The sequence below is a fragment of the Schistocerca serialis genome, chromosome 8 (genome assembly GCF_023864345.2).
Source record: "Schistocerca serialis cubense isolate TAMUIC-IGC-003099 chromosome 8, iqSchSeri2.2, whole genome shotgun sequence".
Taxonomy (NCBI): Eukaryota; Metazoa; Arthropoda; class Insecta; order Orthoptera; family Acrididae; genus Schistocerca; species Schistocerca serialis.
The window spans coordinates 303,585,709-303,598,175 of NC_064645.1; the positions used below are offsets into that span (position 1 = coordinate 303,585,709).

The 12,467-nt window shown below is 36.8% G+C and overlaps 1 protein-coding gene across 1 annotated transcript in view; it reads right to left on the reverse strand.

The window, feature by feature from the left end:
* The window catches only part of LOC126416092 (xanthine dehydrogenase), a 251,217-nt gene that overhangs the window by 37,275 nt on the left and 201,475 nt on the right, over window positions 1–12,467 (reverse strand). The window contains exons 15-17 of the mRNA XM_050083585.1: window positions 12,236–12,456; window positions 8,807–8,929; window positions 7,560–7,784 (exon numbers count right to left, since the gene is read on the reverse strand). Coding sequence (XP_049939542.1) covers window positions 7,560–7,784; window positions 8,807–8,929; window positions 12,236–12,456 — 569 coding nt within the window. The remainder of the gene's footprint in view (window positions 1–7,559; window positions 7,785–8,806; window positions 8,930–12,235; window positions 12,457–12,467) is intronic.

The following is a 12,467-nucleotide window of genomic DNA, read 5'->3' on the forward strand; positions in this document are numbered from 1 at the left end:
GAGGAGTTAGTTACTTCTGGACAGTCAGAGGAGATAGTTCTCTCTCTCTACTATGGTGGCTGAGTAGTGGTGTATGAGTTGCTATGTTCAGTATTCTTAAAATTAAGTTGCCCAAAGGGTACAGTCATTGTCTGAAGCATGGATTGTTGCCACTTCCTTCTGAAACACATATTCAAAATTTATTAAAGGGTCTCAGATACTCATATGGAATCAACATGCATGCTGTGGAAGCAATTAAGAATTATTTTTGGGAAGAATGGGATGAAAACAAACACTAGATGTGCTGATTTTTGATGAAGTTAAGCACCAAGGGTAGCTGCATTTTAGTAAGACATTGCTGAAAGTTGATGCTTTGGTCAATTTAGGAGAATGTGCTCCAGTTGATTGTAGAAATAAACTTGCAAATCATGCTCTGGTGTTTATGTTTGTTCCTCTGCTTAGGGACATCATCTCTCAGATATTGATTCAGGAAATTATCCATCTCGAGACAGCGAGTACAAGAATTATTGCGTTCACTTCTGATGGCAGTCAACTGAATAAAAAGGTCCAACAATGTCTAGGAATTAGTGGCACTCTTTGGGATGCTGTTGATGTAATAAAATGTGTAAGAAATAATTTTTGTGATAAGGCTGAGGTGTTTTTCATTTATGAGATCATCAACTACAATTTTTATAGAATAGCTTATGAACAAGATAATTCCCAAGAATTCACAACATTAAAAGTTTGTCAGAAGTTAACTTCGACCTACTTGGATACGATATCATTTCAACAAATGAACATAGGATTAACTCTGCAGTTATTCAGTAACTCAGTAGCCAATGGAATTAAATGCTTCAGGGAAATAAAAGTGGCAGGATTTGGAGGCAGTGAATGAATTGAATCATTCACTAGATGTATGAACAACATAGTGTCTCTAAGAGTAACCATTGAAAGTACCTTAGGAATATATGAATACTTTTAGAAAAGAGATTTCTGCTATGAACTGACAGCAAAATTTCATCAGGATCCACTTGAACATCATTTCAGTATCAAAAGGTCCCTGAATTGCTATGGTTATCTGTCAGTATTACACTTTCTGAGCTTGCACATGTTACAGCATGTTTACATCCCTGTTAAACTTTCATTGTCTTCTGGTGGAAACTGCTAACATATATGTGAATTTTCTTTGACCTCATATATAAGTCAGATGTGGACGTTAGCTAGAGATTTACAGCAAAAGAACAGAGACAGAATTCTGGAACCAGAAGACATAGTTCAAAATGCTGTCAGAAAAAGAATGTTTAGTTTATCACCTGGCATGTTACATGGTGCTTCATGCAAGAACAATCACAAAATCCCTAATGCGTTTGTGCCTTCCAAATGGGAATTCATCTGACATGCCATTCTGTTTATTGGTGTCTATTAGAGATTACAGTTCTTCTGGAGGAAAGACATTGCTCATGCACCCATCAAAAGGCATCTTCAATGTTCTTATCCAGATGAAAAATCATCACAGTGAAACTTCATGAAGACAGTTTGTGGAGCAACACTTTCCATAAATATTTAAAAAAGTTTGGATCACATTAGTGTTGAAATACTGAAATCTGAATGCTGCAAAGATCATGTAATGGACATAATTCCTAAGCTGATTCTTCACTGTATGATGTGCCAGTTTTTTGAGAGTGTTAACCAAATTTGGAAGGAGCTGAAGCCTTTAAAAACATACAAGGTAAGCTGGAAACTGTATAAACTAGCTGACAACTGATGTCCATCAAGGTAAGTTAATTATATCCACATAATGTTCATTACCTGACATAAATTTCATGAATGAATCATTTCATGTGTGGTTCCAGTGAACTAGGGGCATCACCACACTTTCTCTTCTACTGGCTATGCTTTTATTTAACTATTTTGATGACTCCCCAGTGGATGGATAATTGTGGTTCTTTAAAACTAGACTGACAATGTGATATAATTCATTTAGAAGGGGATAGAGGGTGAAGTTAAAATCAGTACGTAGTTGTAAGATCTGTGCTTTGTCCATTGTTGTTGTTGTTGTTGTTGTTGTTGTTGTGATCTTCAGTCCTGAGACTGGTTTGATGCAGCTCTCCATGCTACCCTATCCTGTGCAAGCTTCTTCATCTCCCAGTACTTACTGCAACCCACATCCTTCTGAATCTGCTTAGTGTATTCATCTCTTGGTCTCCCTCTACGATTTTTACCCTCCACACTGCCCTCCAATGCTAAATTTGTGATCCCTTGATGCCTCAGAACATGTCCTACTAACTGGTCCCTTCTTTTTGTCAAGTTTTGCCACATACTCCTCTTCTCCCCTATTCTATTCAATACCTCATCATTAGTTATGTGATCTACCCATCTAATCTTCAGCATTCTTCTGTAGCACCACATTTCGAAAGCTTCTATTCTCTTCTTGTCCAAACTTTTTATTGTCCATGTTTCACTTCCATACATGGCTACACTCCATACAAATACTTTCAGAAACGACTTCCTGACACTTAAATCTATACTCGATGTTAACAAATTTCTCTTCTTCAGAAACGTTTTCCTTACCATTGCCAGTCTACATTTTATATCTTCTCTACTTCGACCATCATCAGTTATTTTGCTCCCCAAATAGCAAAACTCCTTTACTACTTTAAGTGTCTCATTTCCTAATCTAATTCCCTCAGCATCACCCGACTTAATTCGACTACATTCCATTATCCTCGTTTTGCTTTTGTTGATGTTCATCTTATATCCTCATTTCAAGACACTGTCCATTCCATTCAACTGCTCTTCTAAGTCCTTTGCTGTCTCTGATAGAATTACAATGTCATCGCGAACCTCAAAGATTTTATTTCTTCTCCATGGATTTTAATACCTACTCCAAATTTTTCTTTTGTTTCCTTTACTGCTTGCTCAATATACAGATTGAATAACATCAGGGAGAGGCTACAACCCTGTCTCACTCCCATCCCAACCACTGCTTCCCTTTCGTGCCCCTCGACTCTTATAACTGCCATCTGGTTTCTGTACAAACTGTAAATAGCCTTTTGCTCCCTGTATTTTACCCCTGCCACCTTTAGAATTTGAAAGAGAGTATTCCAGTCAACATTGTCAAAAGCTTTCTCTAAGTCTACAAATGCTAGAAATGTAGGTTTGCCTTTCCTTAATCTTTCTTCTAAGATAAGTCGTAAGGTCAGTATTGCCTCACGTGTTCCATACTCACACAAAACACCAAGGTGGGGTGGTTGGAGCCTACATCAATTGACCATCATTTCCAAAAATTATTCATTGATTTTGTGGGACCTTTGCCAATATCTAAAAAGAGACACCAATACATATTAATCCATATTGATGTGTTCACCAGTTTCACTTGGCACCACCCCACCAAAACAGCAACAACACAAGCTGCCGCCCATGATTAAAAAACAGTTTTTAGCATTTCTCTGCCACAGAAATACATTGTAAGTGATAATGCAACATGTTTTACTTTAGATGGATTTTAAAATTTTAGCACAGACATGGGCAATAGGTACAGAACCACAACTCCGTACTATCCGAAATGTTCATGTGCAGAAAGGGTGAACTAGAATTTGAGCACAGCACTGACAGCCTACTATAGTAAGGATCAGGAAAACTGGGATTGTATACTCTCCTGGTTGATGATTGCATTTAACATGGCAAAACATGATAGCCATAAGTCTACTCCTGTGCAGTTACTGCTGAGCTAGGATTCTCACCCTAGTGAAAAGCCTCTTGTCTATTAGTGACCTATTGCAAGAGAAAAATCAGTCCACAGCACCTGGCTGCTTAGTTGAAAAGGGCAAAAAGGGATGTTTGAGACCCACTACTACAACTGAGGCAATGGACAAACCCATACCAGATAGGTGATCAGGTTTTTGTAAGGAAATATCAACATCTAGTAAAAACGTTGATAAAGTTACAAATAGGTATTGCTCAGATTTGGCAAGCACGTTGAGTTTCATAAATTTATAACACCAGTGATGGCAGTTATGTTGTACTTGAAAATGGTCAACTCACCTCTCAGGTTAAGCCAAGTTCCAGCTTAAATTTTGATCAAAGGTCATTCATTGGCAACTGAGGATGGGAGTATGTGCAAAGGGTTGATACTATTGTGCAATAGCATCACTGAACAGAGAGGTCCATCAATCATGCGATGGAAAAAGGCATGTATCTGGTGAGGAGAGAAGAGTCAGTTACCTCTGTGTAGTCAGTAGTGGCATACGAGTTGCCTATGTTCAAAAATGTTGGTGAAAGGACAGAGTGATAATTCTTCATTCAGAAAATGCATTATAGCAATGCAGTCAGATAGTATGGAGGGCATGCTCAACTGTGATGGCCAGACAGTCATGTTCCATAAGTGACTGTGACATGGAGTGCAAGTTCTCCTTGTGGAAGGAATATGACAGTCACACATAATGGTGGAAGTGTAAGGTATGTTTGCCATTGAGTAGAACCTAGACAGCATTCATCAAACATATAATATGTATTTATGTGGCACAGAAATGCTAAAAACTGTTTTTTAATCATGGGTGGCATATAAGCCAATGTTCCATAAGTGACTGTGAGACGGAGTGCAAGTTCTCCTTGTGGAAGGAATGTGACAGTCACACATAATGGTGGAAGTGTTAGGCATGTTTGCCATTGAATAGAACCTAGACAGTGTCCATCAAACATATAATCAGTGTTCAGCATTGAGTAACCAGTGTGGCTCGCACCAGACAGATGCATGTCATAAGTGGACTCAATGTGACTCTGTATTTCCATGGTACATTACACATTTTAAGTATTGGCGGCATTTAATATGTGCATGTAGGGGCAACTGGTCTGTGGATTCTCCCTGCATGGATGCTGCCTTGTTAGACTGCAATTATTATCTTTAAATGTTATTGTTTCATTGCTGTTCTGGTTCTGTTCTTGCAATGGAAGTAGTTAGTGGACTATAATACTTGTAGAAGTAAGAAAAAATTTTTGTGTGGTAAGGGACATGTCTGTGGACCCCATTTCTCGTTGATGGATACAGAAGAGTAACATATACCAACTGGTTCAGCTGCCAAATCAAAGTCTGAAGTTATTTTCAGTGTAAGGTGTTTTAAAATTTTGTGATGTTTAAATTTCCTGTGAAGGATTGCTATTTAATTAAGAGGTTTAATTTAAATATTGTTGGCCAACATAATAATCTTGATCATAAATTGTACATGGCTAAGTTGACTTGTTTTGTCAGTAAGGTAATCTTGACTGCTCTTTATAAAGGTATTCTTGCTTAATGGATTAGATTAGAGTTCAACTAAGTTTTTTTTTTTTTTTAATCTCTATTTTAGTGAACTGATTTTAGTAAAAGCTACTGTTGAAGTTTCATGGTACATGAAAAATAGTAAATTCTCAAAGTGTTGTTGTACTCCAAGGAAAGGGCATTTTCCCTGATAGATTGAAATATGCTATTGTTATACCTTTGCATAAAAAGGGGGATAGATCTGATGTCAACAATTACCGTCCAATCTCCCTTCTAACAGCTCTATCCAAAATTTTTGAGAAAGTAATGTATTCAAGAGTAGCTTCACATATCTGTAAAAATGAAGTACTAACAAAATGTCAGTTTGGTTTCCAGAAAGGTTTTTCAACAGAAAATGCCATATATGCTTTCACCAATCAAATTTTGAATGATCTGAATAACCGAACACCACCCATTGGGATTTTTTGTGATCTCTCAAAGGCTTTTGATTGTGTAAATCATGAAATTCTGCTAGACAAGCTCAAGTATTGTGGCATGAGTGGGACAGTGCACAAATGGTTTAATTCGTACCTAACTGGAAGAGTGCAGAAAGTTGAAATAAGTAGTTCTCGTAACATGCAAAGATCAGCACATTCCTCAAACTGGGGAACTATCAAGAATGGGGTTCCACAAGGGTCAGTCTTGGGTCCTTTGTTGTTCTTATTATATATTAATGACTTGCCATTCTATATTCATGAAGAGGCAAAGTTAGTTCCTTTGCTGATGATACAAGTATAGTAATCACACCTGAGAAACAAGAATTAACTGATGAAATTGTCAATACTGTCTTTCAGAAAATTACTAAGTGGTTCCTTGTAAACGGACTCTCACTGAATTTTGATAAGACACAGTACATACAATTCCGTACAGTGAATGGTATGACGCCATTAATAAATATAGACCTTAATCAGAAGCATATAGCTAAGGTAGAATATTCCAAATTTTTAGGTATGTCCATTGATGAGAGATTAAATTGGAAGAAACACATTGATGATCTGCTGAAACGTTTGAGTTCAGCTACTTATGCAATAAGGGTCATTGCAAATTTTGGTGATAAACATCTTAGTAAATTAGCTTACTACGCCTATTTTCACTCATTGCTTTCATATGGCATCATATTTTGGGGTAATTCATCACTGAGGAATAAAGTATTTATTGCACAAAAGCGTGTAATCAGAATAATAGCTGGAGTCCACCCAAGATCATCCTGCAGACATTTATTTAAGGATCTAGGGATATTCACAGTAGCTTCTCAGTATATATACTCTCTTATGAAATTTGTTATTAACAACCAAACCCAATTCAAAAGTAATAGCAGTGTGCATAACTACAATACTAGGAGAAAGGACGATCTTCACTATTCAAGATTAAATCTAACTTTGGCACAGAAAGGGGTGAAGTATACTGGCACTAAAGTCTTTGGTCACTTACCAAATAGTATCAAAAGTCTGACAGATAACCAACAAGTATTTAAGAAGAAATTAAAAGAATTTCTGAATGACAACTCCTTCTACTCCATAGAGGAATTTTTAGATATAAATTAAGAAAAAAAAGAAAAAACAAAACAAAAATATTAAAAAAATAAAAAAAATAAAAAAAATAAAGAAAAACAAAAAACACAAAAAAATAAAGTTGTTATATTAACTTAAGTATGTTGTTAAATTAACCTAATTATGTCATGTATTGGAAAATTCGACTCGTTCCACATCATTACGAAATATCGTATTCATGATCCATGGAACTAGTATTAATCTAATCTAATCTAAGAGCAGAAATTTTTGTAGTTTTTTAAAAATAAATTGTTGGAATCTTGGTTGTGTGTGTGTGTGCGCATGTCACTGTCAATAGAGTTTGGTCCCAGTAGCTGCACATGTACATTAGTGCACACTCTATAACACTGCATTATATTTTCCTGTGGTTTCTGTTGTGTCTGTGTGTATGTAATCAACAAGTTTTGTATGTATCTGGTACAAAGTAAACGCTATTTTGCATGTTGATGCTTACATATGTTGTTGTTCTGCAAAGTAAGGAAGCTTCTGTTTTCATTCAAATGTTTACCTTTTGTTCTTATTTGATGTGATTATTTTGAGTGATTTTCAAAGGAATGATTGATGAAATTTAACTGGAAAAGTGTTATCTAGTAATATCACACAAAAACATTGACACCAGACAGAAACATTGATTTTGTTTACATTTTTCTTAATTTCTCTTTATAATTCCTAGATCATATATAATTATGATATTAAAAGCCACAAACCTTGTGCAACTTGGCCATGCCACATACCTGAATTTCAGTTGGATGCTGGCAGCTAGTAAATATCTCCATTTCACTGTCTTCACCTTTAGGTCTGGCAAGAGTAACATGTGTTTCCAGATAAAAATGCTCTTGAGCTCCTGTTCTGGCTTCTCCTGACACCACATGATCTGCAGCAGCCATTGCAGCATCCACATCTCCATCAGTAATGGATACAGGGAATCCAGGAAAAAATGATTTCTCTCTTATTGCATCCTGAAAGGTTTCCAACAAAAGCTGCATCAGTAAATCTACCACTGATATTATGTTACTAAAAACTCTTTCTCACAAATGGTACTGGTTACACATAGAGATCATTTTCTCCATACTATCTATGACACTCGCAGTTATCATGGAGTAATCACACCCTCAACTTTTGAATAAAATCTTGAATACAGAGGCTCTATGAAATTGACATACTAATATATCATTCTGAATAGTCTTTTGTGCTGCACCTGAAAGAAAACTGTTTGAGTAAGTAGGTAAGCTCCTATAAATCATTTGATAAATCTATTGAACAGTGAGTCCAGTGGTGTTTGTTGACACTTAAACTGTATGACAGTTGAGGGAGTGTGGTCTGTAGATACACTTCAGTATAAAAGATTGTCAAACATTTACTAAAATATCTGCATACATATTGTTTGTTAGTATGTTTAACTCAACACTATACAGATTCTAAAATTCTACAATAAAATTTAATTGTGTGGTAATGGTCCTGATGGGACACATTGATCATTGCAGTTACATGGACTGTACATAATACTTCCACCCTCCACTTCTTCCCTTCACAGTTCACTTATTATTTCCAATAATGGTGAGCACTCAAGATAAATGAGGTAAGCTATGAATGGAAAAATTTAAGTTTTCCTTTCTCCTATAAGTCTTCAGTATTTTCTTTGTTACTACTCCAACCAGAATGCATGTGACTGGTATTGGCAATATGAGTGTACTTCTTCATTAGTTACACATTATGTAGACATTATAACTCTGTACTCAGCTTGTCATCCACTCAACCATAAATCCTGTTCCAATGATAACTACTTGATGAATAACAGAAATCTGATTCATAGAATTAACAAGATTTTCCTTTCATTTGTTTGTGAGTATGTGGATGTGTGCATGGATACCGGTGGAAAGAAGGTGGGTATCACACATATGCATGCATGCTTGTGCAATGCTACATGGTTTACGGTACATGTAATATTATAAGGCTATAGAAATGAGTTAGTTTTACTTACATCTATAGTGACAACAACTGGCTTCAGATCTTCATATTCAACCTTGACCAGTTTTGCTGCTCGCTGAGCTGTCAGTTGATCATCTGCAACAATGGCTCCTATTGTCTGCCCTTGACAAACAACCTGAAACAATCAGATATACACTTTTACATCTTTTCAGTCTGATAAAACATCTGCTAAATCTATTTTTAACTTAAAAAATTAACAGTTAAGCCAATACTGTTGTGATACAAATGACTACTTTCTTATTAAATTAAGTGATTCATTTAATACATAATTTTTATGCCTGTTGCTACACTGAATTAGTGGATATTGTATAAAACTACATTCCAGTATGAGAGATTCCAGTTCTTGTATTTGTAACTGAGTGTTTTATGCATACTGTTTTATTTCAGATATTACATGATGATGGTCATGCATGAAAGAAAAAATTGATGGTGTGGGTCTGTGTACCATCATTAATAACTGGCATATTGGCTACAAATATTTCATTCTCTCTCTCTCTCTCTCTCTCTCTCTCTCTCTCTTTCTCTTTGACAAAAGAAACATGTGGAAGCCTGATTAATTCAAAATTTCTTGTTTTCACACACCTAGCTCAAACATTCATGTAGTTTCAGTTATTTTTACTGTAATAATTATTACTTAAATAGATTTAAAAAATGAAATTGAAAAAATAATTAGATTAAAAGTAATACTTAAAAGATAGTGAGTAATTACGATCATTCAAAATGAAATTTCTGTTCTGCATTGGATGTGCTACACAGCCCTATGGGATTTATTACACACTCCTGTGAGATCATTTATGTAGGTTAAGAACAAAAATGGACCCAGTACAGATCCTTGTGAGACTCCACGTTATCTTCCCTTATCCTATGGTTAGGTTCATGCCTGTGATGCAGTCTATCAACGAAAACTTCTATTATGAAGATAAGACTCCATGATGCAAGAGGGATGCCATTAATGCCATAACACTTTAGTTTGCCAAGAAGTATTTTGTTGTCCATACGATTAAAGGTTTTGACAAGTTCACAAAATGCAAAACAAGGAGAATTTTTCTTGTTAGCTCTGTTAAGGTTGCATTCAAGAGATCTAGTACTGTTTGTTTGTGGAGAGTCCCACGTGAAAGCCATGGTGAGAGACAATTTCCACAGTTAAATGAGTCAGTATTCTCTCATAGACAATTTCCTCAAACATTTTTTAAAGGAAGCTTCCTGGAAGTTTCAAGCCTAAAAGGCAAAAGATGCAGGTTCAAGTTGGTCAGGCACATATTTTTAATCTGCCTGGTAGTTATAAATCTGCACACACTCCACTGCAGAATGAAAATTCATTCTGGATACAATCTGACAGGCTCTGACAAAGCCATGTTCCCACAATATCCATCCCCCCATAAGTGCTAGCCCCACAAGATATGAAGGAGAACTTCTATGAAGATTGCAAGATAGGAGATGTGGTGCTGGCAGAAGTAAAATTTTGAGGGCGGGTTGTGAATCATGCTCGGACAGTTCCACTGGTGGAGTATTTGCTCATGAAAGGCAAAGGTCCCTGGATTGAGTCCCAGTGCAGCACACAGTTTTAATGTGCCAAGAAGTTTCAAATCAGTGTACACACTGCTACAGAGTGAAAATTCATTCTGGAGTCTTTTGAAAAGACTGGAGGGAATGAAATAGATCTGTAATTATAGTTGGTTTGTTTATCTCCAGCTGTATAGCGAGTTAGTGACTTATTACAAAGATTGCTAGTAATTGCAGAAATATATTATTATTTCCATGTCAACTAAAACTTATAGTAGGTTATAATAGAGGGAAACATTCCATGTAGGAAAAATATATCTAAAAACAAAGATGATGTGACTTACCAAATGAAAGTGCTGGCAGGTCGACAGACATACAAACGAACACAAACATACACACAAAATTCAAGCTTTCACAACAAACTGTTGCCTCATCAGGAAAGAGGGAAGGAGAGGGAAAGACGAAAGGATGTGGGTTTTAAGGGAGAGGGTAAGGAGTCATTCCAATCCCGGGAGCGGAAAGGCTTACCTTAGGGGGAAAAAAGGAAGGGTATACACTCGCGCACACACACACATATCCATCCACACATATACAGACACAAGCAGACATATTTAAAGACCCGAAATGGTTGTTTAATAAGTGAAAGCAACAGTTATTAAACTAGAAACGGTGGATTTTATAGCAGCAGTAGTGTTGAAAGCAGAAAATAAAATTTTTTTGGTTATGGTTTGGAAGTGGGTTACGTATTATTGAGTATATATAGGCGGGATAAAATTTAAATATGTCTGCTTGTGTCTGTATATGTGTGGATGGATATGTGTGTGTGTGCGAGTGTATACCCGCATATACACTACAAACTGAATGATATGTTGCATTGTCCTGCTGGTAGATGCCAGTGTACAGAAGAAAACAAACTGCATATTGGGGTAGATATGGTCCCCAAGGATAGATGTATGCTTATGTTGATTGACTGTGCCTTCCCCAAACCATAATGTTTCCTCCTCCACCATGGACCCTTTGCTTCCAGACGTTTCACACTGTACACTCCAATGGCCATCTGTCCACTGGAGCATAAAACATGGTTCATCTGAAAAAGCTACCTGTCACCACTCAGTGGATACCCAGTTGTGGTATTGACATGCAAATTCCAACCTTCATCACCAATGAAAAGCAGTTTGCATGGCTGCATGAACCAGGTGCCTGCTGCAGAGACCCACATGCAGTAACATTTGCTAAATGGAATTGAGTAGACACTGATAGTAGGCACTTGGTTCATCTGAGTGGTCCGTTCACACCTGTCATCTATGGCCCATAGTACACCACAGTTGTCTCAGTGCCGATTTTGGATAGCACCATTTTTCCATGCATGGTACACTTTAGCCATGACATCATGTGAAGTTTCACAAACTCAGCCATTTTGGAAATGCTTCCACCATTGGCTTGAAAGCCAATGATCATGCTCTTTTGGATATCACATAAATTGCTCCATTGCCCCATTATGACAATGACTGCACTGTTTCTCCCCCCACTTCAAATGCTGCCGCATGCCATCTGGGAGTGGTTATTGCTTATTAAGGCCAAATATAGTTAGTGATCACATCAATGTGACTGGACCATACTGTGACTGGACCATATATGTTGGAGGAAACAAAAAAAAATGTTTATGGAATGGAGAGTCATGACAGAACACTGAAGGGAAGTTTTGCAACAAAAGAAACTCGTCTATTTTATGTTTGGATAATCATTTATTTGGCAATCGGACAGTTTCCAGCCATGGCTGAATGATGCTGTCCAACTCTTACCCATCCCCTGTGTCAATAGGAATAACCATTTTTCATATCTCTTAATAATGTGGGACTACCATTTTTATTATACTTGTAAATACAGATAAGCAAACTGTAGGTAGCAGAAACTATACCTTTCCTGCTGCAAATATATTTTCATCATGCACTTGAGGGCCCCACATGTTATGGTGAGATGACAGATCTTTGGCTGAGAAAAATGCATGAACTCCTTTAATTTCAAGAGCTTTACTTTCATCGATGGAAACTATTCTTGCATGAGGTCTAGTACTTAATACGAGTGCCAAGTACAGCTCTCCTTCAAGATGTGGCATATCATCACAATATACAGCCTCACCTGCAAAGTAT